The 22,535-nt window shown below is 41.0% G+C and overlaps 2 protein-coding genes and 1 long non-coding RNA gene across 3 annotated transcripts; 1 reads left to right on the top strand and 2 right to left on the bottom strand.

Annotated features, from left to right (window-relative positions):
• Positions 1-293: 293 nt before the first annotated feature.
• NMT2 (N-myristoyltransferase 2) lies at positions 294-18,567 on the top strand. Its single transcript, XM_026039379.1, has 12 exons — positions 294-367; positions 587-722; positions 7,872-8,016; positions 10,458-10,576; positions 10,675-10,766; positions 10,872-10,988; positions 11,343-11,513; positions 12,164-12,272; positions 14,487-14,657; positions 16,094-16,261; positions 16,868-17,005; positions 17,252-18,567. The coding sequence occupies exons 1-12, from the start codon at positions 294-296 to the stop codon at positions 17,270-17,272; spliced, it is 1,461 nt and encodes a 486-aa protein (XP_025895164.1). The 3' UTR covers positions 17,273-18,567.
• Positions 9,124-10,131, bottom strand: LOC112947312. Its single transcript, XR_003249389.1, has 2 exons — positions 9,975-10,131; positions 9,124-9,523 (listed from the first exon to the last, which is right to left on the bottom strand). It is a non-coding gene; the product is annotated as an uncharacterized LOC112947312 (long non-coding RNA).
• Positions 18,568-20,033: 1,466 nt separating the features above from the next.
• On the bottom strand, positions 20,034-22,326 carry RPP38 (ribonuclease P/MRP subunit p38). Its single transcript, XM_026039367.1, has one exon. The coding sequence runs from the start codon at positions 22,307-22,309 to the stop codon at positions 21,464-21,466; it is 846 nt and encodes a 281-aa protein (XP_025895152.1). The 5' UTR covers positions 22,310-22,326; the 3' UTR covers positions 20,034-21,463.
• Between the last annotated feature and the right edge of the window lie 209 nt (positions 22,327-22,535).

Here is a 22,535-nt window from a genome sequence, read left to right as displayed (position 1 = left end):
TTAATGGTTATTAAATTTCTGAGAAGGATGCTTTCAAATCTCAGTGGAATTTGTAGTTTTGAATCCATAAAGCTCTCCAATAAGGCTGTCTCCAAACTGATTGTTGTAGAGCAGGTCAGTTGGTCTGTGATTAGGAGATGTGGGGTTTCCTATCTATGGATCTAYCTTAGCACACAAAAAGATAATCTGTTTTAGAAGCATAAGAGAAATTGTTCCCTATGATATGCATCTTTCTTGCTTGGGGTCTTTGGTTCCATTTTCTCRCTAAACGGTGCTTGTTCATATATGCGGAAATGATCTCTTTGCCTGAACTGTTGTGTCACAATTTGACACTTGTGTCAAAAAGCTTTGTTGTGCAGGAGTCTGGGTATGAAACAAATTAGAAAATGCTTAATTGCTGGAAGRTTTTCATCAAAATGCTCCCTCTTTCCACGCTTCATCACTTCTCCCCACCTTTTCCTTGCATTTAAGATCCTGTTAGATTTTCAGTATATAAAATAACTGTTTTTTTCCACATTTAAGTTTTTGAATTTTAAGCTTGATGGTGTTGATTTTTCTTATTGCACGTTCTCTAAATTTCTGGCAGAAGTCCTGGAGGGGATTTGGGAGCAAAGAAGAAGAAAAAGAAACAGAAGAGAAAAAAGGAGAAACCAAATTCTGGAGGCACCAAATCAGATTCTGCTTCTGACTCCCAGGAGATTAAAATTCAACAGCCTTCAAAAGTGAGAGCCTTGTTCTATTTTAATTTGTCTTGCTTTTTGTGAAAGTGGGTTGGTAGAACTGCCTTATCACATGTCTGAATTGGGCAAACGTAGCCAAGATTGCTCTCCTGAATAGAGACAGCAGCCTGGTAAGTTGTGGTGTTTGCAGCCTGCCTGAAACTAGCTGGAGAGTCATTGCAACCATTGCGGTGGTTACTGTGAGGAAAGCAGGGGAGGGGGTGTTTTGCCTTTTTTCCCCCTTTTTCTTTCCCCCATCAGTTAGATTCAGCCCCATGGCTGCTTTGTAGCAGGGAACTTGAATCTGCAGTGGTAATGTTTTTCATRTATCTGTTGTATGACAAATTGCCTTTAGTTTAGCCACGTTCCAGTGCAGCTTAGTGTGAACTCAGTTACTTGTACAACATAACACTAYCTCACAGAAAGCACCACCAGTGAAAGCGAAGGATGAGTACGTTTATGCTGACAGTTACGCTAGGTATGATGTTAGAAGCATTTTCCACACCAATTGAAAAAAACCCCAAACCCACAGACCAATCTTATCTGCAGTGCACCTGCTTTGCTAACTGGAGGCTCACTTGAGCACATTGTCTACCATAAAATACAGCCAGCTCTAACATGGAGGTAGAGATTTTTGTCATTTGAAAGGCCTCTCTTATAAACGAGAATGCCRAATTACTTGAGAGGACATGCAGCCTTTGTGGGCTTTGTGGTAGAATAGCATTGACTATGTACTTCTGGCTACCTTGCTCTAAATAGTGAATAATAGAGCTTGGTGAGCTTTTATCTCAAGAGAAATCTTAGCCTGAGAACCGAAGTTTCCAACATGACGGCAAGAAAGTTCATGGACCACTGAGTGGTTTGAAGTGGTTGTGTTTGCTTTGTCAGACTAACGTGGAGAACTTGCCCTGTTATATCAGCAGTGCCCTTAATCCTCTAAGATATGTCAGCTACAATATATTATCAAGTAATTTTAGGAAGTTTTATGCTGCTTTGTTAACAGTCTGATAGGTTTTGTGTTGTACCTTATAAAATGTCTTCCGTGTCAATCCCCTTGCTTTGAATGGGCAAATTTGGCTACAAGTATGTTTTAAAATATGTAGAGAGATCTTAGTCTTTAATATCACTGTGTCTTTTGTATTTTTTTATATAAAGCATGTGGCATGAGTTGCTAATGCAAAAGTTTTGTTTGCAAGCAATAACCAGGTAACCTTGAATTCATTTACAGTTGAAGTAAGGTCAGTCTTGATACTAGCATAAAGATACATTTCATTGTTATTATATTTTGGGAGTTCTTTTACTGACCAAATTTATTGAAATGTAATGTTCCATGTGCTGCATTGAATTGCATTAGAAAGAAGCTGCTTCACTTTTTGTGGGATGTGGGGGGTGCTTTTATGTGCAATGTTTGAGTCTTGAGGCCTTGCRCTCTTTTACATCATCCTTCTGGCCTACACTGTGGCCCGCTTGTGTTCCCACCTTCCCCACTGGAATTGGGAATCTTACTCTTGTCCTAAGCAATTTACTTACAGTGATGTTCCCGGAGCTTATTTTACTGGCATGAGTTTAGCTGGTTTGTCAGAATTGTTGCAAAGTTTTCTGTTTTATAGGCATGCAAGCTAAGGTCATAAGTGTTTCTTTGAAGCTCTAGGCAGTTAGACTGTTTTAGTTTTTCTATGCAGTTTTTACTATTTCTTCAGTTACAAATGTGACATTGTTGGTTTGCTTCGCTCTCTGCTGAGTTCTCGGGTATACAGCCTGAGAGGCAGATGAGTTTTTCTGCCTTAGAAAGCTATATGAATCTAAATTTTGCAAAACTGCCTTAGGAAGTAGAGCTGGGTCAGTGTGGAGAAATATATTTTCTCTGCAGCTAGAGGGATATTTTAATTACATATTTCTTGTGATACTTGAATTATATTAAAGAAAACTGTCATTTTTTATTTGCTAGCTTTTGGGAGAAAGGAGTTTTCCAAAGTGTTTTAGTGGACAGGAACATAATATACATTGCATCTAAGATAAYGTATGCGGGATTGTCAGGTAGTACTTAGTGGAGCTTCTGAACTCAAAAGATGGTTTTGAAAAATAGGTATTGTGGTAGATGAGGATGTAAACAAGTATAATGGGAGATCAGAAAAACAGAAGAGTGAGTCTACTTGGCATCTCCCGTTATCATTTGTGGTACTGGACTTTTTGAACTCTAGTGTGAGTAACCATAAGTGCTTGCTAAGGATCTGCATTGTGTGCTTAAGGTGACCCTTAGGACACTTCACCGACTGTCTCCTGGGACTTTGTTTTTAGTATAATATTGCCACCACTCAACGTAAACATACAGAACTTCATCTGACTGGAAGGAGGAATCCAGTTGCCACAACAAAGTCCCAGGAGTGACTTTGTGTAACACAGCAAAAGTGACACAGCAAAAAAAGTATGTTCAAAATATACCTTGTGTCGTGAGGCAGAAATGATTATTAGTTTTAGTGCCTAAAGATCTTTTGGGTGCCTGCCCAGAAGGGATGTGTTGCCCCATCCCTCTTCAGCGTTGCAGAGGGAGGAGAGTTTGACTCCAGCTGCCTCCTGCTCCTGAGAGTTCCCATCTCTCCTGATGAAATGTCAGGACAGATTTGCAACCCCTCTGTGGCCTGCTAGCTGCTAATTGGGCTCTAACATGCTTTTTATTGGGCTGATGAATTCGGCCTTAGCATGCTATGGAGAAGTGGCTTCTTACCTTCAACTAATAAAGCTTAGCAAACGCTGTGAAATTTGAGGACTCTGTTTACAGAACTTGTAAATGTTCTCATCTCTCGCTTTTAAGCAGAACTCGCCTTGTAAATATTTATGTGATATACAAGTTACCTGCTAACCATTTGAATTTCTGCTGGGGAAGGAACACTTTTACATGAATCACAATCTTCAAAACCTCTCCTTTGTCATCAAAAGAGAGAGCTACATCTGGGAATTGTTGCAGAGCAAATACATGAGTTCTCTGCTTACATGGTACGGGCATCTGTATCGCAGTCCTTAGAGATCATCTTTACTTGCTGAGATCCTCTCTTGTGCTTTTCACTATGAAATATAACTGGAATATAGTCTGGGATTCTTTTTGACATCTTTGCTGCTCTCATGGGTGCAAGTAAAAAACAACTGGTTGGAGGAAATATCAGAGAGCAGAGATATGAGATGAGGGGGGAAGCTTTTCATTATTAGTCAGTAGAGCCCCAAGTAATATATTTTGTAATCAAAACTTTAAAAAAGGAGAAGGGCAAGCCAGGTACTAATACACATAAGTGCACAATGTATACATTGCATATTAGGGATTTTTCCACACTGTGATTATTTTTTCTTCCGCCTTTAAGGAAGAAATACCTTGCAGATAGACCCCATTCACATCCTGGTCTATTTGGGCTGTGTCTGTTTTGACCTTTTGAGTCTCCCTGTATGAAGGTGAGGCTAAGAATATTGGGGGGGGGGAGGCGGGTCTTGTCCCCCACCCAAAAATACAGGCACACTGTGACAGCCAGGTCTGTTCCCCTGTAAGGTACAGCTGCCCCTTCGGTGACTGTTTTTTCTGTCATCTACCGATTTCATGTCCCAAGGATGCAGATTTTTCACATCGGGACAAAAGAAACTTGTAAGATCTGTGATATTATGAATCATTATTGTATTCACCAGTGACCTGCACAAGCATGGAGTTGCAGAATAAATTCTTTTGGAAGCAGCTTTTGGAAGTCTATAGGCCATCCCCCTGCTCAGGGCAGGTCCAGCTACATCGGGTTGCTCAGGCCTAGATCAGGTTGTTCTTTCAGATTTTGAGTATGTCCAAGGATGGAGGTTGTGCAGCCTGTCCGAGCAGTCTGCTCTGGTATTTGACCACCTGCATTGGTAGCATTTTTTTCCCTTATACCTGAGTGGGATGTCCTGTTTTGCAAATTGTGTCCATTGCTTCTTTTCCTATTGTTGTGCCTCTCTTAAAAAAGTCTGTCTCCATCCTTTCTGTGTCTTCCCATTAGGTAGTTTTAGACAGCAGTTAAGATTTCCTCAATTCCTACCTGTCTTTTCTTGAGATAAAGCCCAATACCTCAGTTTCTCCTTGTACATCATGTGCTTCTGTCCCCAGCCATCTTGGTGCTCACTGCCAGACTCGCTCCCCTGTGTCAATGTCTCTCCTGTTCTGTGGAGCCCAGAGCTGCGAGATGTCATCTCGAGGGTGCCAGACAGAGGGGCAGGTCTGCTGGCTGCAGTCTTGCTGCTACAGCCAACGATGCATTTGGCTCTCTTTGTTTCAACAGTGCTCCTGGCTCATGTTGGTGCTCAAATTGCTGCCTGCCAGAATCTCAGTCCTTTTCTCCAAAGCCAATTCCTAGCTAGTCAGCATGGGCCTGAGCTGCTCGTGGGGACTTTCTGTCCTAGGTGCAGACTTTGCATTTGTCCTTGTTGAACTCGATGAGATTTTCTTTCCTGACTTTCAAGATCCCCTTGAGTAGCAGCTCTGCAATTGAGTGAATCTTCCCAAGTGGGTAATACATCTGTGAAATTGCCAAGGAAAAAGTACTCTGTCATGTTGCCCAGGTCCTTAAACACTGTTGACTCCTGAGGGATTCTGCCATTAGCTGGCCACCAGGTGGACCTTATACCACCAATGATAGCTCCCTTGAGCCTGACACTCAAGCTAAATTTTTATCAGCCATATTCATTTATGGCCAAATTGSTGAGGTATGAACTGGAAAAGGATATTACAGGAGAACCTGTGAAAGGCCTTGCTGAAGTCAATATAAGTAACATCCACTCTTCTCCCCTTGTCTCAACAGAACTAGTAATCATGTTGTAGAAGACAGTGATGTTGGTCAGATACAGTTTCCCATGATAAACCCATACTGGCTGTTCCCAGTCACTCCATGTCCTCAGATGGCTGGAAATGGCTTCCGGGAGGATCACTTCATAAGGATCCTAAGGATGCCCAGCTAGTGTGTGGTTCCTGAGATCTTCCTTCTTGTCTTCTTGAAGATACATTTGGTGTTTCCCTTTTTACAGTCATAGGGGACCTCTACCAATTGCTGCAACCTTTCAAACTTAATAGTGAGTGGCCTTGCAGGAACATCAGCCACCTCCCCCAGCACCCTCAGGCATTTTGTTTAGTTTCAGGAACTTGTGCGAGGTTAATTTGCTGAGTTGGCCCCTCATAAACTTCTGCTCTGGGCAACAAGAGTTTCTCAGGCCCTGCTGCAGGGCCCAGAGACACAGGAGATCCAGACCCAGATCTTGCCAGCAAAGACTGAAGTCAAAAGAGTATCCAGTACCTTACAAACTGCTCTTGGTAATTCATGTGGCGTTCTGTGTAGGTATTTCCCTTGCAGGTAGGAAGGAGTCCAAAAGAGTTTCAAAGTAAATTTCTTAAAAGAAGAGAAAAGTTAATCTCTCRGCTTCCTGAAAGAAGAGGAAAAGTCTGCTGATGTCCTTAGCTAAGTCAAGTTTAGTATCAAAGGATGAACTTATTATTTCACAAATACTAGTTAAGATGGGGGCATATTTTTGTTGTATTTTTATTAAAATAGAAACAATATTAGAGACTTTTTTAAGTACAAACTACAAAATCCAACATGTCAATATTTTTGTGTGGTTACTTGCTCTGTTCATAAGAATTCAGAATTTATCTTGTGGCAATAGAAGTGTTTATACCAGGTTAGTAGGTACTAGACAATTGTTGTTGTTGAGAAAAGTAGCCTGTATCTGTGACTGKAATCCACAAATAAGGTAAGAATTTTCTTTTATCCCACAACGGTATTGACCTGATTTGTTGAACTACTTTCAGTAAGTGTGTAAATAGGTTAATTTACAGCAGCTCAGATAACAGGTGATTATAGTTAAAAGTAATAACTTGCAATGCTAAAATTACTGAAAAAAATATATAAAATGTAGAGAGTACAAGTATTTATTCTAAATAGGAAGCAATGGCCTGGTTGAATTGCATGGGTGTTACTTGATTGGAGACTAAGAAAACTGAAAGTGGTTGTCTGTCCAAATGAGATTTTATATCATTTTGCACATAGTTTATGGTGTTTTATTTCATATATGAATCTTAGAAAGAAAAGGAAATGCTGAAAGAGTGATAGATTGATATGCAACCAAAAAAAGCAGTTGACTTGAATACTCTGTCCAGGAATACTTCCATTTTCCAATCCATTTGAGAGTATTCCATCAAATGGATCCATGGATTTATTGTATTTAAAAATCAGGGAAAATCTGAACACGTGTTGCTACTGCTAGTATGCTTCAGAACAGGATTTATTTGGGAGAGTAAGAAAGAAAAWAAAAACACACACAGAAAAATCCCTTTAGGTTTAGAAGTCTATTCCTAGTAATCCTCTGTAATTTCATAAGCAGGTAAAGTTCTCTTTCCAGCTGCACCTAATCAGAGTGCTCAAAAGTGATGATTTAAGAGTGCTGAGCCAGGGGTTCTCTGCTCTCAAATAACTTGTATCTGAAGGTTTTCCTGCTTTCAAGTGGGAGGTTGGTTTGTTTTACATCTGCTCCCATCAGTTAGTTATCTTTACTTGTCAGTGGTGGTACGCYGGCAGCAGGGGTGACGTGGTTGTCTCCTACATACAGTGATCCAAGGTAACTCCTATAGTGCTTGCAAGCTTAATAGAAGCCCCTGACAGTGTAACTGAGGTTAAGAAGTGGATGTTTGTAGCAATACAGTGTAACTGAAATACTGAACCATGCTGAATTTAAATTATAGTGTATGTGTAAAGTACAACCTCACATGTCTCTGTGTGCATTCCCAACAGTATATTTAGATTGCAAGGTATCTAAACTGATCTTTTTGCCCAGCAGTATATTTAGATTGCAAGGTATCTAAACTGATCTGTTTGTTATTTATCGGTTAATAAGCTTTGCATTATGATACCGCCTTAGTACTACAGTATTTGTATCGCAAACACTGAGATTCCATGGTTAAATGCAAACGCTTCCCCAAACTGTTACCTCTTTTGTGAAGCTGCCTGGCTGTTGCTCACCTGCTCCAAAAAGATTATGCCTAATTACCTGTGAAGAGAAAAGTATATGGAATAATATGTAACAGCATAGTGAACAAATACACTTGTTCAAGGTAAACGTAGCAAGTAAGTCTCTTCTTCTGTTTGTCTCTGTGCACAGAATCCAGCCATTCCAATGCAGAAGCTTCAGGACATCCAGAGAGCCATGGAGCTGCTCTCTGCTTGCCAAGGCCCAGCCAAGAACATTGATGAGGCCACCAAACGTAAATACCAGTTTTGGGATACACAGCCTGTACCTAAACTCAGTAAGTTTAACTGGGCCTAGGCATAAGATCTGTCTTAGTGACTGCTAAAAAAATGCATGTCAGATGTGTGACACATTCTAAAAAAGGGATATGAAGTTGAACTGGATGCAGCGGAGTTCCTGCAGTTCCTTAATCTTTTATGTTACTTATACGGGGTTCACTAGGGAAGGGCTTGCACCCAGAATGGTGGGTAACAAAACACAGTGTTAATGAGTCTTGCTGTTCTGTTCCGAAATAGGCTATTGATAGCATTTCACTATATATTTTAGGCCTTTGTCTCTTAGGACTTAGAGGTCTTTTCTACTTCATAGAAAATAAGAACCCTATTAAATACTCACAAGAGGCAACTCTCCTCTCCCTTTGCCCTTTGTAGATGGATCTGCTGCTACAGAAATAATGACTCTCCTGATTTAAATGACACAGTTTTTCCATGTAGTATTAGGTGAATCATAGCACTTCTTAGACATGAACACCTTTATTGCTCTTTGTTCACTTGCTTTCTCCACAATATGCAGTACCTGAAGACATACTCTCTCTGAGTCCCTTCCCTGTTTTTGGTACCACTTGAGATTGGCAAGGGGACCTCTCCTTGCCTTTAATTTTCTAAGAAACTTGACAGATGCCTTTTTATACTGCTTTGATCTAGCTGTGCACACAGTTGGTGGTATCTCAGTCAGTCTCTGCTGGAGAAGACAGCTGTCGACTCCTGCTCTTCTAGAGTTGTTTTCTACATCTTTTTCTTCCCCCTCATGCCTACAAGTTCAGTTGTTCTAGTTCTTCCATTGTGAAGAAACACAGAGGACCCTGCAAATAGAGTGGTCTCAGCACAGTGGCTAACCTTCTGTTCTGAAGGTTTGTCTCCATGGCAGATATTGATCTCCATCATTCCACAGTAGTCCATTTCTATAGCTGAATGCACAGGGGAAATTCCATTTCCCTCAGACTTCCTTGCTTGGAGAAGTCCAGAACAGAGTCCCAGATGTGGTSCTTTCTTGTGGATCAAACCGAGCAGACGACCAGGGTCTTTTCCATAYGAACTCCTTCCAGAGAGCTTTGTGAACTAATGGCAATAATCCTGCCTAGGTGGAGGAAGAGCCTAGACAAAAATGTTAATGTGCAGATCAAAAAATGCTCTGGCCATAAAGAAACTTTTTTTTTCATAACTGGTTCAGAGTCTAGTGCAGGTGTCTGCTCTGCAGTTCCATTAACTGAATTCAGGGTGGTCAATATATCCTAAAACAGTCCAATAGAAATGAGTCTGTCACTAGTCAGCCTGAAAGAACCAATAGATTAGTTCTAAAAATTATTTATTAGGGCTGTTCAGTGGAAATATGATTTGTTGAATTTGGATGGCAGAGTTTCTGTTAGTATTTCTGAGTCCCTTTTTGATCCTGTTCTTGAATTTATTTAATCTTTAGWTAATTTGTATAATGAGTTTATTTAATCTTCCTGACTTACTGAATGAACATACTGGCGGGTCTTCACTGTTTGATGTACTGTATATGTTCTGGTAGAGGGGAAAAGAAGAAGAATCTGTTAATTCAAGAAATGACTGTAGGGATCAACATTAAAATTGCTTCAATACCTACCTGTCTTCTCCTTAAAGACTACTAGCAGTAAATCCTGTAATTTGTAATCTTAGCCCAAGCCCTGCCATATAGTGGCASATTTTAGGATGTTGATACCCCCAGAGTTTGCGTAGAGATGCTGCTAACGATGGCCTGCTGTCCAGGCTGGGTGCTCATGCTTATTTGTCAGCATTGGCTGTCATTGGGCTAAAGCTTGTACTACTGATGAAAAGTTAGTACTTCTGAGGTTTGGCGGCTGCCAAATATTCCCACAGAAGAAGGGTTTCTCTTTATTTAATTGCTACGTACTGAGGGACTGGGGTTGTAAAGTTGGGAGGAGAAGAAAGCATGTTTCCTTGTCAAATTTTCAGAACAAGTTTCATATTTTACCTGCAGCCTTTAAATGCCCTGGCTTTGCCATGCTGCTGCTCCCGAGTAATCCTGCTGAGTTGAGGTCTCTTCAAGTCCATCAAAAGTTAGATCTGGTTCATAGATTGTGCACTAGGAGTATATAATTTTTCTCCTGATGAGACCACAGGCTTGGAGGCTGGTTAAGTGCTGTGCATGTGGTGCTGTTTTGGTGCTCTGTGTTATGAAGTACCAGATATCAGCTAGAGTAGAGTAGATCTGTGCTGGATACAGATACTGTGAGCTCGTGCTTTCTTTGAACGTGATCACTATGAATGAGTAGTAGTATAAAGTAGCATTACTAATTTTTAAAAATCTCATCTTCCTATTTCATAATTATTAGAAAACACATGATGCAAGTTAAAGCATTAAAAATGGGTTGAGAACGGTCAAGAACGCTAGCGTTGTAACTTCATTTTCTCTTTTTTTCCCCACCACTTCTTTCTYTTCCTCCACACTTGAAAGATGAAGTTATTACTTCACATGGTGCGATTGAACCAGATAAGGACAACGTCCGCCTAGAGCCATATTCTTTGCCCCAGGGTTTTATGTGGGACACATTGGATCTTAGCAATGCTGAAGTTGTAAGTAAAACAATTTCTATGTGTGCCTCAGATCATTGAAGTAAATTCTTAATGATGTGTGTGGATAAATCTTTGGGTTTTTTCATGTGTGTTTTCAGCTGAAGGAATTATACACACTATTAAATGAGAATTACGTAGAAGATGATGATAATATGTTTAGGTTTGATTATTCACCTGAATTTCTTCTGTGGTGAGTAGCAAGTTCCACATTCTGCTCTGGCTGGAGTGCAAAGAAGGGTGTTTTATTACATCTTCTTAGGCAGTAATTTGTAATTATTTCTGTCATCAATTCTAGGGCACTGCGTCCTCCCGGCTGGTTACCCCAGTGGCAYTGTGGGGTTAGAGTGTCTTCAAACAAAAAGCTAGTAGGATTTATAAGTGCCATCCCTGCAAACATTCGTATTTATGACAGGTAAAGTGCCCCATTGCTTTCATATTTGTACAAGGAAAACTACATGAAGTAAATCTTAAATTGGTGCCCATTGCCACAGGGAATTGCCGAGTTACAATAGGCTCACGGACCATGAAGAGTTTGGAGGAAGCTCTGTAAAGAGCAGAGAGGTTTCCCCACATGCCCCACACATGCCTTCTTCACAGTGAAGAAGTAACACTGTGTTTTCTGACCCAATGCCACAAATTTATTTTTTTTTACCTAGAATTGTTCCATGACACCTTGGAAAAACTAAAGCAATGAGAGTGAAAATATTGCATGTGCAGTTTTTTGTTTTTTTTTTTTTAACTCTTTCACTGTTTAACTTCCTTTCAGTATGAAGAAAATGGTAGAAATCAATTTTCTCTGTGTCCATAAGAAACTGAGATCTAAACGGGTAGCGCCTGTGTTGATTCGGGAAATAACCAGACGAGTGAACCTGGAAGGAATCTTTCAGGCTGTCTACACTGCTGGAGTGGTGCTCCCCAAGCCCGTGGCCACCTGCAGGTAACCTACATGATGGTCATATTAATACTGGCTCTGACAGCAGTCACATTAAAGAGCATTTGGTGTCATTGGTCATAAACAAGAGGAACAAAAAAATCTGAAATTGTTTGTGTGTGTGTGTATGTGTGGTTTGTTTGCTTATTTGTTTGTTTCTCTCTTTTTTTTTTTAATACCCTTCAACTTCAGAGATCCTGTAAGCTTCCATAAGGAAGGAGGTAAAAAAAATATTGTCCTAGAGTAAACAGGGATGTTCTGTTACCCAGTGATTTCCTAGGACACGAACCCTACGACAGACTTAGAAGCATAGAGCTCAATGCAACAAAAATAATACTGCCATGTAAGATGCAAGTAGGATGAGATTGTCAGGGCTGTGGTAAGCACTAGAATGCATAGGCCTGTCATTACTCCTTTCAGAACTTAAAGCATTTGTTTAGAACCAAGATGCTGTGATTACAAGCATGTTTAAAAGGTACTACTTGGATATTTGTTCCTATTTTTATTACTCAGACTTCCTATAGACATGAATGCAGACTTATTTAAAAAACSATTTTAGGGGATAGGGAATAGCAGTGCGAGAAAGCAGGGAAAATGGGTGCATATAAAACTGAAGCTTAAACTGAAACTAATCTCATTACTTACCTTGCTTCCAGGTATTGGCATCGATCACTGAACCCCAGAAAACTGGTTGAGGTGAAATTTTCACATTTGAGTAGAAATATGACTTTGCAAAGAACAATGAAGCTCTACAGACTTCCTGATGTAAGCAGTGTGTCTCCTAGAGAATCCTCRCAGCTACTGAGGCCCAAGATAGCTGCCCATCTCTGGGCTTGTCTCTGACAGGACAAGCTCTTCTGTGGAAAGGCAGTGCTTGCAGGACGTAGAATAATATTTCTGCGTGGGAAAAAAAAAAGACCATAAGGGCTGTACTGAACAGAGAAGACTATTGCTGGAGTATAGATTTGTATCTGGAGAAAATATAAAATGTTAACCCCTTTTCTTTAAAAAGAGAGAGAGAGAGAGGAAGAAAATGGTTAAACCTTGACTCTATAAATGTTTTGAGTAGATTTGAAGATGCCTAGACTTATTCTAGGTATGACTAATATCGTAAAAGATGATTTTAAATAAAAGCTGAATGCTGCATACCTTCAAATTCTCAGAAAATTCTATCTGAAAATTGATTGAATATGGTGAGATTCATTCATTTCCACCTTAGCTTCCAGTTCATCCTATTTTGTCCAAAAATGCTCCACTGCAATGAGCTGGCTCAGCAAAAACCACYTGAGAACATTGGGTACCATTTATTTGCTTGATCTAGCCAAAATAAAAAAGGTCCTGGCATACCTAGGATAGTTAAAAATATTTTTTCCACATTTGAACTAATAGGTGGACTGGCAAAAAGCCTTAGGGTGCATTTCCTGGGCAGGACAAGCCATTGGAAGTGGGCACTGCTGCAGTCTCTCTCCTTGCCCAGGCACCCATATTGGCGGCCGTGTGGTTTCCTGATGAGCCAGCTCAAGCAGCTGCAAAACCCAGTGAATCCCGTTGTGCCAGTGAACACTCCCGGGGTGGGGTTGGCTGGGTGCCAGAGSGAGGAACAGGGCAGGAGCAGAGGGCCGAGGGGATGGGGTGACAAGGCAGCCGTGCTGGCAGAGCCGCATTCCCAAGGAGCTGCTGCCCAGGAGCACAGGCTGCCTTATTAGTAAAGCTGTCTTATGTGGACAAACCCTCCCTTTACTGTACAGAAAAGTGTATGTTCTCGCTTGCCCCTCTGCCCCCAATCCTTCCTAGTGCTTTATCCGTGGCTGTTGGTTATATATATATCCGTGGCTGTTGGTTATATATATAGCTATATCCGTGGCTGCCTGCTGTGGGCTCTCTTGTCACGGGTACCTGTGGGTAACGCGCCAGGCTCGGGCTGTGCTACCTGCGCCCAGGCAGCTGGCACCTTCCACTGCATGAGCAGAGCTTGAGAGCTAATAGCAACATTAATTAGGTTTTAATTTTGAAGAGCTAAATATAGCTTTTGTCAAAACTAAAGCCGTTTTTAATAGGCTAAAAAGGCCCGTAGATGATTCCGAGTAGACGTTTTGGTGGTAAATGTAGCACTGCTTCTCCTGGAAACAATATGGAAAAAAGAATAGTTCCCCTTGTGTACCTTGTTCTGGTTATAGTTCAAAGTAGGTGACAACAGGAAATCATTATAAGCTACAGCAGTTCTATCCTAATCATCTTTCTAAGTCATAAAACCCAGATTTCAATCAAAAACAAAATACGGAACAAAAAGAATACATTATATACAATAAAGAAAAGGTAGCTAGAGAAAACTTATTTTACACACATAGAAAATAGTTTTAAAGTTGACTTTTCAAAAGCATGCAAGTGACTTAGGGGTCTGTATGCATCAGTTGTTTGTTCATTTTTTAAATCAGGATTTGAGACTTACCTCCTACAGAAAACAAAGATGGTTTCATCTTTGTGCTAAAAGGGTTTTTCTGACCAAACAGTGTAAGTACCACTACACTGCTTCCTTCCACAAGCCTGCTTCCACAAGGCTTTGCCCTCTGCAAAAGGAACATTTAGGAAAGGTATCAGAAATGGGAGGAAAATCTCGAAATTTGTTTAAGCATTTTACTCGTTTAGCTTTTTAAGCCTTAAAGGAAAAAAAAAAAGGAATACAAAATGTGTGAGGTCTAGGATGTTGGCAATAGCATCTGTTCCTCTGGAGAAATAAAATAGTTCCAATAATGGAGTAGAAAGATTGAAGTGGCCCAGACTGTCTCAATAATTAGAAGAGAGGGAATTCTGATTGAAAGCAGTTTGTGAAACAGCATAATAAATTAGGTGGCTGGGGTGAAGTAGGCCAATAAGGAATGCAGTGGAGAGCAGGCACTCCGCAACCTAGTTCCAGCCTTTGCAGTGTATTTAGATTGTCTTTCCAAATCTTAATATTTGCTTTTCTTTTGTTACAATAAGGCCACAAAGACTTCGGGTTTGAGACCAATGGAGCAAAAAGATACTAAAGCAGTGCAAGAACTGATCAACACTTACTTGAAGCAATTCAATCTTGCTCCTGTAATGGGTGAAGAAGAGGTAGCCCACTGGTTCCTGCCTCGGGATCACATCATTGACACGTTCGTAGTAGAGGTAAAACACTCCTGAAATGCCTCAGAGATGCTTTTTGGGAAAGGTCACATCAAGATCAAGTTTTTGAAACGCAGCTAATATGAAAGCTGCTGTGGAATTTGGTATCATGATTTCAAGTTTTGTTTTTTGTATTACATGTTCTAATGTTCTGTCCACAAGAAAATGCAAGCTGCAATAGGATACTTCAAAGAAGAATGTAGAGATGTCAAATTATTGCCATCTTGGAAGAATTCCTGCATTCCTCCCTTGATCTTCAAATCTGCTTTCTTAAGGAGAAATAAAGGAAAAAGGATACAATGATCGAGAGGAGGATTTAGTTAGAATTTRGTTTCAATCCCTCAGGTGCCAAATAAACTCCTTTTTTTAACCTTTTTAAAAGCACTTTTAAAATCATCTGCTAATATGGGGAGTTAGGGTTTGTCATTGGTTGCTTCAGTAAAATACACTTTTCCCCCCATCCTGTAAAGGTGTGTATTTGTGTATATATATTATATATATTTAAAAATATATTTACACCTCTATATATACACATATATATATATAAATACCTTTGTAAGTAAAAATCAACAGCTTTTGATGTTACTGTTACTGTCATGTCCCTTCTTGCAGAATAAGCAACAGAGGAATAGATCAGCAGTTGCATTAGAAATCTTCAAGGTGAGGTAGGGACTARCTGTGATAAAAGTAGTAGAGAAAGGTAGATCTTTCCTTGGAGTCCTCGCTAAAACATCTTACTTCAGATAGTGTGTTGATAGTGTGGTGCTTTTTGCTTTTAAGTGGAAAGATCATTTAAAAGTGATCCACACCTAAAATCATTAAAAGAATGAGCTCCTCAYAGAAGCTGCAGGTTATGCAGCTCGGTGTTCTGCAGCATGAGTTTGTCCCAGCCTCTCACTTGAATTTAGAAACCTACTGCTGCTGGAGAGGAGAGGTTCTGCTCATCCCTCCTTCCTTTCTCACACATTCCGCAGCGCAGCAGTTTGGACCTCACTGGACTCTTCCGTGGAGCAGTTGCCCCTCCTTTCCCTCCCTGCTGTTCTCCCTGGCTTTAGTTTTGTCTGCATTGATGACTTGAACCCAGAAGCTCACAGAAGAATCTATTAGAACTGGCATGAGGGACAGGATGATTTAATTTTGACAGTGCCATTTTAAATGAGTACTGTAGTCTTCACTTGTTTTATAATGGTTGCTGAACTAGATTTTCCTTATAACAAATTTAGATTTGCTAGTGCTTAAAATCCTCTTAAGACTGAGGTGACTTAGAGAAATCTAGTGTGCTGTTTTTAAGTCATCTCTGCAATGCACTAAACAGTTGTTCTGGCGAATGTTTAAAATATTCATTGCGCACATCATYTTAAAATATTTAGCATATTTTTTAAAATATTTACGTCCTTAACACCCTTATTGAATTCAGTGACTTTTTTTTTTCTTTTAAGGGCTCAAATGGTATTTTAACAGACTTCCTGAGTTTCTACACATTACCTTCAACAGTGATGCACCATCCTGTTCATAAAAGCCTCAAAGCTGCCTATTCCTTCTACAATATTCATACAGAGACCCCCCTCTTGGACTTAATGAATGATGCACTCATTATAGCTAAATCAGTAAGTATTTTTTCCTCTTCTGCTTCTTTCACAAGAACATTCTTAGGAAAAGAAGAGGGAATGAGAACTGATAGCAATTTATGGAGTGTATTCTATTTTCTTTTACTGTTGCAGCTATGTGTGCATTTGATGAGATCTATATAGTATATATTTTCTCCTTTTGACTTTGGTTGATGCTCGGGAATGATATGCCTGAACTTGCATATTGCATGCAATTGCTTGAASTGTGTAAAGAACCAGTATCATATTGGTGACTATATTCACTCAGTAGCAGAAGAATGGAAAATATCAGTAAAATATTCCCCTACTATAACTTATTAATTAATAAATTCTACCATGTTTTTTAAAAAGTTCTCTCTTTTCTGCTGATAATTTGTGCTCAAAGTTTTCTCATTTAATCTTGTTACTCCTTAATGCTTAGAAAGTTATGTCAAYGGTGTTGGAACTTTTTAGCACACTCGACATGCACAGACTTGCACTGATACCTGATTTGGTTAAATGGACCTTTTAATGAGCTCCCTGGTGCTGGCAGAACACGTGTGTCATTCAGAGTGTATCATTTAGAGGTTTAAAAGTAAAATGTAAATAATGTTTTGCTATTGCCAGAAAGGATTTGATGTGTTCAATGCACTAGACTTGATGGAAAATAAAACATTCCTGGAAAAACTCAAGTTTGGGATTGGAGATGGCAATTTGCAGTATTATTTGTACAACTGGAGATGTCCTGGCATGGAATCTGAAAAGGTAAGAGAAAAAGAGCTTTAGAACTCCATTAGATATAATAAGACACTCTTCTACCATAGTCAAAAGGGACAGAAGTTTTAACGTGTATGTAAATAATGTTCTGCTGCTGTAATGTATTGCTAATATTTTGTTCTATATATATATATGGGGGGGGGTTAATTGAATACTTTTAAGATCCATAATTCACTAATTAAAATTCTGTTGCCATAATTAAAACTAAAATATTGTGTGTTTGTTCTCTTCTAGGTTGGTCTTGTATTACAATGAGGACATTGGTGTTCCTAGAACTCTGAAGTCATCGTTTGAGTTATTTTGGTCTCCATAGCATCTCTTGGAACGGCGTTGTTCAAGAGGAGTAAAAGCACAAACGTCAGTCAGAGATACTGAGATAGTCCATTAAAACCCGAACAATGAGGGAAATCCATACGCGACCAAATTTGTGCATTTTCAGATAGATCAGAAGGTCCATGAAACTCTTTTATTGTCCATGAAAAGAATAAAAGCACATTCATTTAAGTCTCAAAGCTTAGCTTGCACCTTGATGAGAAGAAGGTATTTTTTTTCCACTCTGTAGAAAAGACTGTTTTGTACAAACTGAACTTCAGTGGTGGATTAGGGTACAAAAAATATTTGCTATTATGTGGATGAACTGCTGCATTTCTATTTATTAAGTGGTGGTRTATGTTCGTCAGTGTAACAGAATGAAGGATACAAACTCGAGTATCTTTGCTTATTTACTTCACGTGGATATCATCATTTTGGGGAAAATCATGAAGTATGATACGTTTGTAGCTCTATGAAAGTCCTGGATGTTTTTGTAACCGGAGCAGTATGACGATGTACTGGTTTAACTAGTGCATTTATTTCTCCATAAGCAATGCTGCCAAATCAATAAAAATACAGATTTGTACTTTGATCTTCAATAGATCAGTGGATTGATTTAACAGTATCGCACTGTTCAGTGCAGGTGTTACCTATGTTGCCGGAATGATTATACATTACTGTACTTAATTTACAGTTGTGGCACAAAACTTAGTTTTTCCTCAGTAGATTAACATCAGCCTGTGTGTAAAACTAAGAGTTTTAGTAGTGCTATCAGGATATTTATAGTTTGAATGTTTTCAATGCTTCTGCAAAATTGCACATATTCCTTTGTCTACTTTGATTTCTTATGAAGTCTGTAATTCTAATGAAAAGTATCTTGTGTAAATAAGTATTCATAACTTGTTCCTGGTAGTGTTTTTATCCTGACTTTGGAGCAAGGAGTTGGCTGTACACGTGGCTGGCAAGCAGTCCTCGGTCCCTGGAGGCCTGTGTTCTGCTCTTCCTGAAATGCAAGCGGGCTCATGTTCTGGTGTGGAGGGAGAGCTGTTTTAATTCCCTCGTGAATGCTCAGCAACCAGAGTGGCTTCTGGAGCCACGTTCCAGCACGGTGTCACAGTTAGACACGGTAGCAGTTCTTTGGATTTTACGTATGCTGCAGTAATACAAGCACCGAGAGGAGCTGCGGTGAGAAACTTGGAGCTGAAAGTGCCAAAGTGTGGTGGTGAAGCCTCTGTGCTGTGAGCATATTTTGAATGTGACTTGACTATCTCATGAAATGCAAATGTCTAAACTTTCCTTTTAAACATGCCTGTAATTTTGACAGCAAGTTTTGCTGCAAGTCGAATTCTGGAACTTAAAGCATCAATTTAGATGAAGATAAAGTTGTCTGTTCTTCCTAACTGCTGGCCCTATCCCACCTCCTTATAGCTTTTTATTATTGTTGTTTCATTTTGTTTCTCCTCCATTTTGAATGTGTGGATAATTTGGAGTTTGGTTTCTCTCTTTTTTTGCTCCTTTCTTTCTGTGGTTAAACTGTGAGAGGATCTTTGCTCTCGAGATACGGTCACCTCGCTGACTGCAGGGAGAACTTTTGCTGTCTGAACAGGAGGGGCTTAATCCCAGCTCCGTCAAAGACTTGAACTCTTAGCTCTCAAAAGGCAAGAAGTTGCTTTCCCTGCTAGGAGTTTGCGTCGAGGTGTGCTGGGTTAAGGAGAGGATTTTTTTGTGGCACTTCAGTGCGTTTTGTCTGGCTTTGACAACAGTGCATGGCCCTGGCCTGGTGCCCAACATATTTCTGTGCTAAGAAATGATCTGAACCTGCGTGTCCCTGATCTGGGTGGTGGTCTTGAATGCCAGGCAAAGGAGGAACATGTTTCCTCTGCCTTCACTCTCCCTAACCCCAAAAGAGAGAAAAAGAGAGGTGGAAGGAAAAAAAAAACAATTTATTTCCTCCTGTTCTCTGAAATCCAAAGGGAAATCTCCTTTTCTCTTGTTTGGAAAGGCTCCTAAGCCACAAGAGGGTCACGGAGAAGGTAGGATGGACTGTGGCTGCTGTGGAGGTGACTGCGTGTGAGGGAAGGACTTAGCCACCCTCTTGTGCTGTCTTCTGGGGAGAGAGCATCGTTTTCTTCTGCRTCCAAGGGGTGCAAGTTTGTCTCATTTTCCAGCGTGTGAAGTTTTGTATTGAGGGAGGGGCACTTTTCCAGGGACGTTCCTGGAAGATCCTGCTCCTAAACTGCTATTCCGTAGCTGCTTAATCCAAGAGAATCTGTTCTGCCCCTACTGAGTGCTCAGACCTTGGCTAGCCAAATGTTTTACCTCAAGGAATTCAYTGCAGCACCACAGGCTTCCAGAGGACGTGGATCTTGGGCCTGCCCCACCAGGAGAGGGTCTTTGGGAAGCGGGAAGCGCAGGAGCTTCCCAAGTAGGGGCTGAGCTGCAGGGTGTTCCCAGCGGGGGTGCTCCAAGGGACGACACTCCGAGGTGTCGGAAGCAGAACCCGTCAGTGCTCCAGACTGGCCCCCAGCACAGCAGCCAGGAACAGACGGGTTCCTGAAAACAGCAGGCTTTAGGAGGCTGCACAGCTCCCTCCTGCCCCTCTGCTGCAATCTCCTGTAATTCCTTCCCTACAGTAACTTTCCAAACACCTGGAGAGAACTACAGTGCTGAGCGGGCAGCAAGGTGGTTAGAAGATAACTGCTGCAACACGAATGTGCTTCACCAGCTGTCACGCTTCCCGACTCAGTTTTAAATGTGCTGTTAGCATGAGCTAGCATGGGAAATAAAAGCACCAGTTCTAGCATGCCCTTATGGTTTTATTMATCTAAAAAGCTAAAGCCAAAGCAACTCTTCCCTGCCAGCTCCTGCAAGGCAGGGCCAAAAAAATCCCTTAAACATCTCTATTTTGTTTTATCTTCAGGAAGCCTCATGATTTTTGCTACTGCCTCCCTTTACGGTTTGACAACATGAACTGAAGTCATCTCWAAATAAACCCAAAATACAGGCTAGCTCCCTGAGGCACTGAAAGGGTAAAAGCTCTGAAAAGGCCGTCCTAAAGAAACACCAAAGTAAACTCCCTAAGAATATTTCTTTTTGTTTTTAATTCTAGAAGATTCCCCAAGAATCTTTCTGCTGTTGCAGCACAGTAGTGACTTCCTGAAGTGCTGAGCTGCATCCGAATTCCCACGGTGTTGTCTTCGATGGCATCTGGGTTGCACCACCGTTACCCTTCCTTCCTATAGAACTACTCTYTTCCTAGGGAATGGATCATAGTCCTCACTAATATTAAAGGAAACTCTAAAGTTGATGACTGTAAAACCGCTACAAGCCACCRAAATATACCCAATATTTGCTACAGAACCTACACCAGTACGTATTTTATATGGACTTACTGGGAAATAACTTTAGGCTCCACTGAGAAATCAAATTGAGTCTAGAATAGTCTGATCCTGTGGGGGGGAAAATAATAATTTGCAGAGATTTGCAGAGATGCAGCAACGTAGTAATTTGGTCTTCTTGCGGATATGGAAAGCAAAACGTTTTTCTTTAGCATATCAGACACAAAAGATGGTTGGACTCCAAGTCTGCACGTGTCCCTGACCAAAACAAGCTCAGTGTCCAGCACAGCAAAGTATGAAAGTCCAAAAGAGAAGTTTGCCTGTACTATCAGTTACAGCTGTTTACATGAAACAAGCATTGGAACAGTTTTTAAAAGGTTTGCCAGCATGAACCTTGTTTAAATAAACGAACAATGTTGGTATCTGCTTGTTTGAATAATTACACTTAAATTACAGTGGTTCCCGTTCAAAGTGTGTTCACCTACATAAAAATACAAAATACAAATACAAAATGCTTTCCATCARTTTCATGGATGTATCTGATATGACCTCGTGATGTTTATGCAGTGATTTCTGTTCCATGATCTCAAAATGCAAGTGTTTAGCCCTACATACAGACACATAGACATCAGCCATATTCTTTAATAGAAAAGCATAAAGCATAAAATGGAAAAGCAGCAGAGCTGACTTCAAGTTACACTGAGCAGTGCTTCACACAGGGAAGTTTTACAGCATCGTTCAGTGTTTGATACTGAATGAAAAATAAAATCAACAGGAAGAGCTGGACTAAAATCAATTACAACGACAGAGCTTTTCTCTTTTTGCGGGGTGGTTTCCTKATCTTATTGGGATTTGGAAGAAGCTTCTTGATTTTCAAAGGCTGCAGAACTACATGTGCAGAGCCAAACTGGTTGCTCTTTGCACGCTTCCGCTTCTGGCTCGCGAGCTCTGCTTCTGCAAGCTGCTCAGGATCCTGAATTCCTGACGAATCCGAGGGTGCATCTGCCACAGACTGTTCAGCCCCGTCCTGAATAATCCACGGCACTTCCAGGGCAGGTATCTTTGGAATTATTGCTTCCACCACCTCCGTGAATTGGACAGACTGCCTTTTAAAGCCTAACGCTAGAACAGAGCTTAGGCCAAGAAGCGGCGCGACGGTCTCGCTGAGACGGGGCACCTGGCCCGCTGGCGTCGCCCGACTTGCGCTCAGGGGAATAAGATGGGATGTGATCATGTCGGGCTTTGCAGACTTACACACCAACAGCAGAATAAGCTCATTTTTTTCCAAAGCTTTTGTCGCTTCATTAATTCCAATGGTGAGCTGCCTTCTGATACTTAAATCAGTCCATCCTGGTTCTGGTCGACTGCCTTCTGTCTCCTTCTCCTTAGGGAGCTCACTGCTGGCCACATCACCCTTCCTTTCCACTTGCTTTTTTGGAGTGGAACGTCTTTTCTTTCTTGGAGCCTCAACCTTTTTAAGCCCAACATGTTTAATCCTCTCCTCTAAAGCCTGCAGTATAAAATGCATATCATCTCCGTCTATGGTCTTCCACTGAATAACATAGGGGTCATCCAGACACACTTTCACGTTGACTTTCTTGGCCTTGCGGAGCGATGCAGTCCCACGCTGGATTACAGGCATCCCGTGTCCTTCCCTTTGTCACCTGGGCTGTGCAGGGAAGAAGGAGGCGAGCTGCAGCTCAGACACCCTAACGTTTGCCGGGGACATCACCATCCAAACTCTGTCCTCCCAGGGGGGAAAACCCCAGATCTCACAGGGATTCTGGCAATTACCGTTAGCCCCCGGGCCGCCCCGCGCAGACCCGCCGCCCGCGGGCCGCCCCGCGCAGACCCGCCGCCCGCGGGCC

The sequence above is a fragment of the Nothoprocta perdicaria genome, unplaced genomic scaffold (genome assembly GCF_003342845.1).
Source record: "Nothoprocta perdicaria isolate Ctin4 unplaced genomic scaffold, notPer1 scaffold_23, whole genome shotgun sequence".
Classification (NCBI taxonomy): domain Eukaryota; kingdom Metazoa; phylum Chordata; class Aves; order Tinamiformes; family Tinamidae; genus Nothoprocta; species Nothoprocta perdicaria.
The sequence above is the reverse complement of the archived record's forward strand: the minus strand, read 5'-3'. Positions and strand labels throughout refer to the sequence as shown.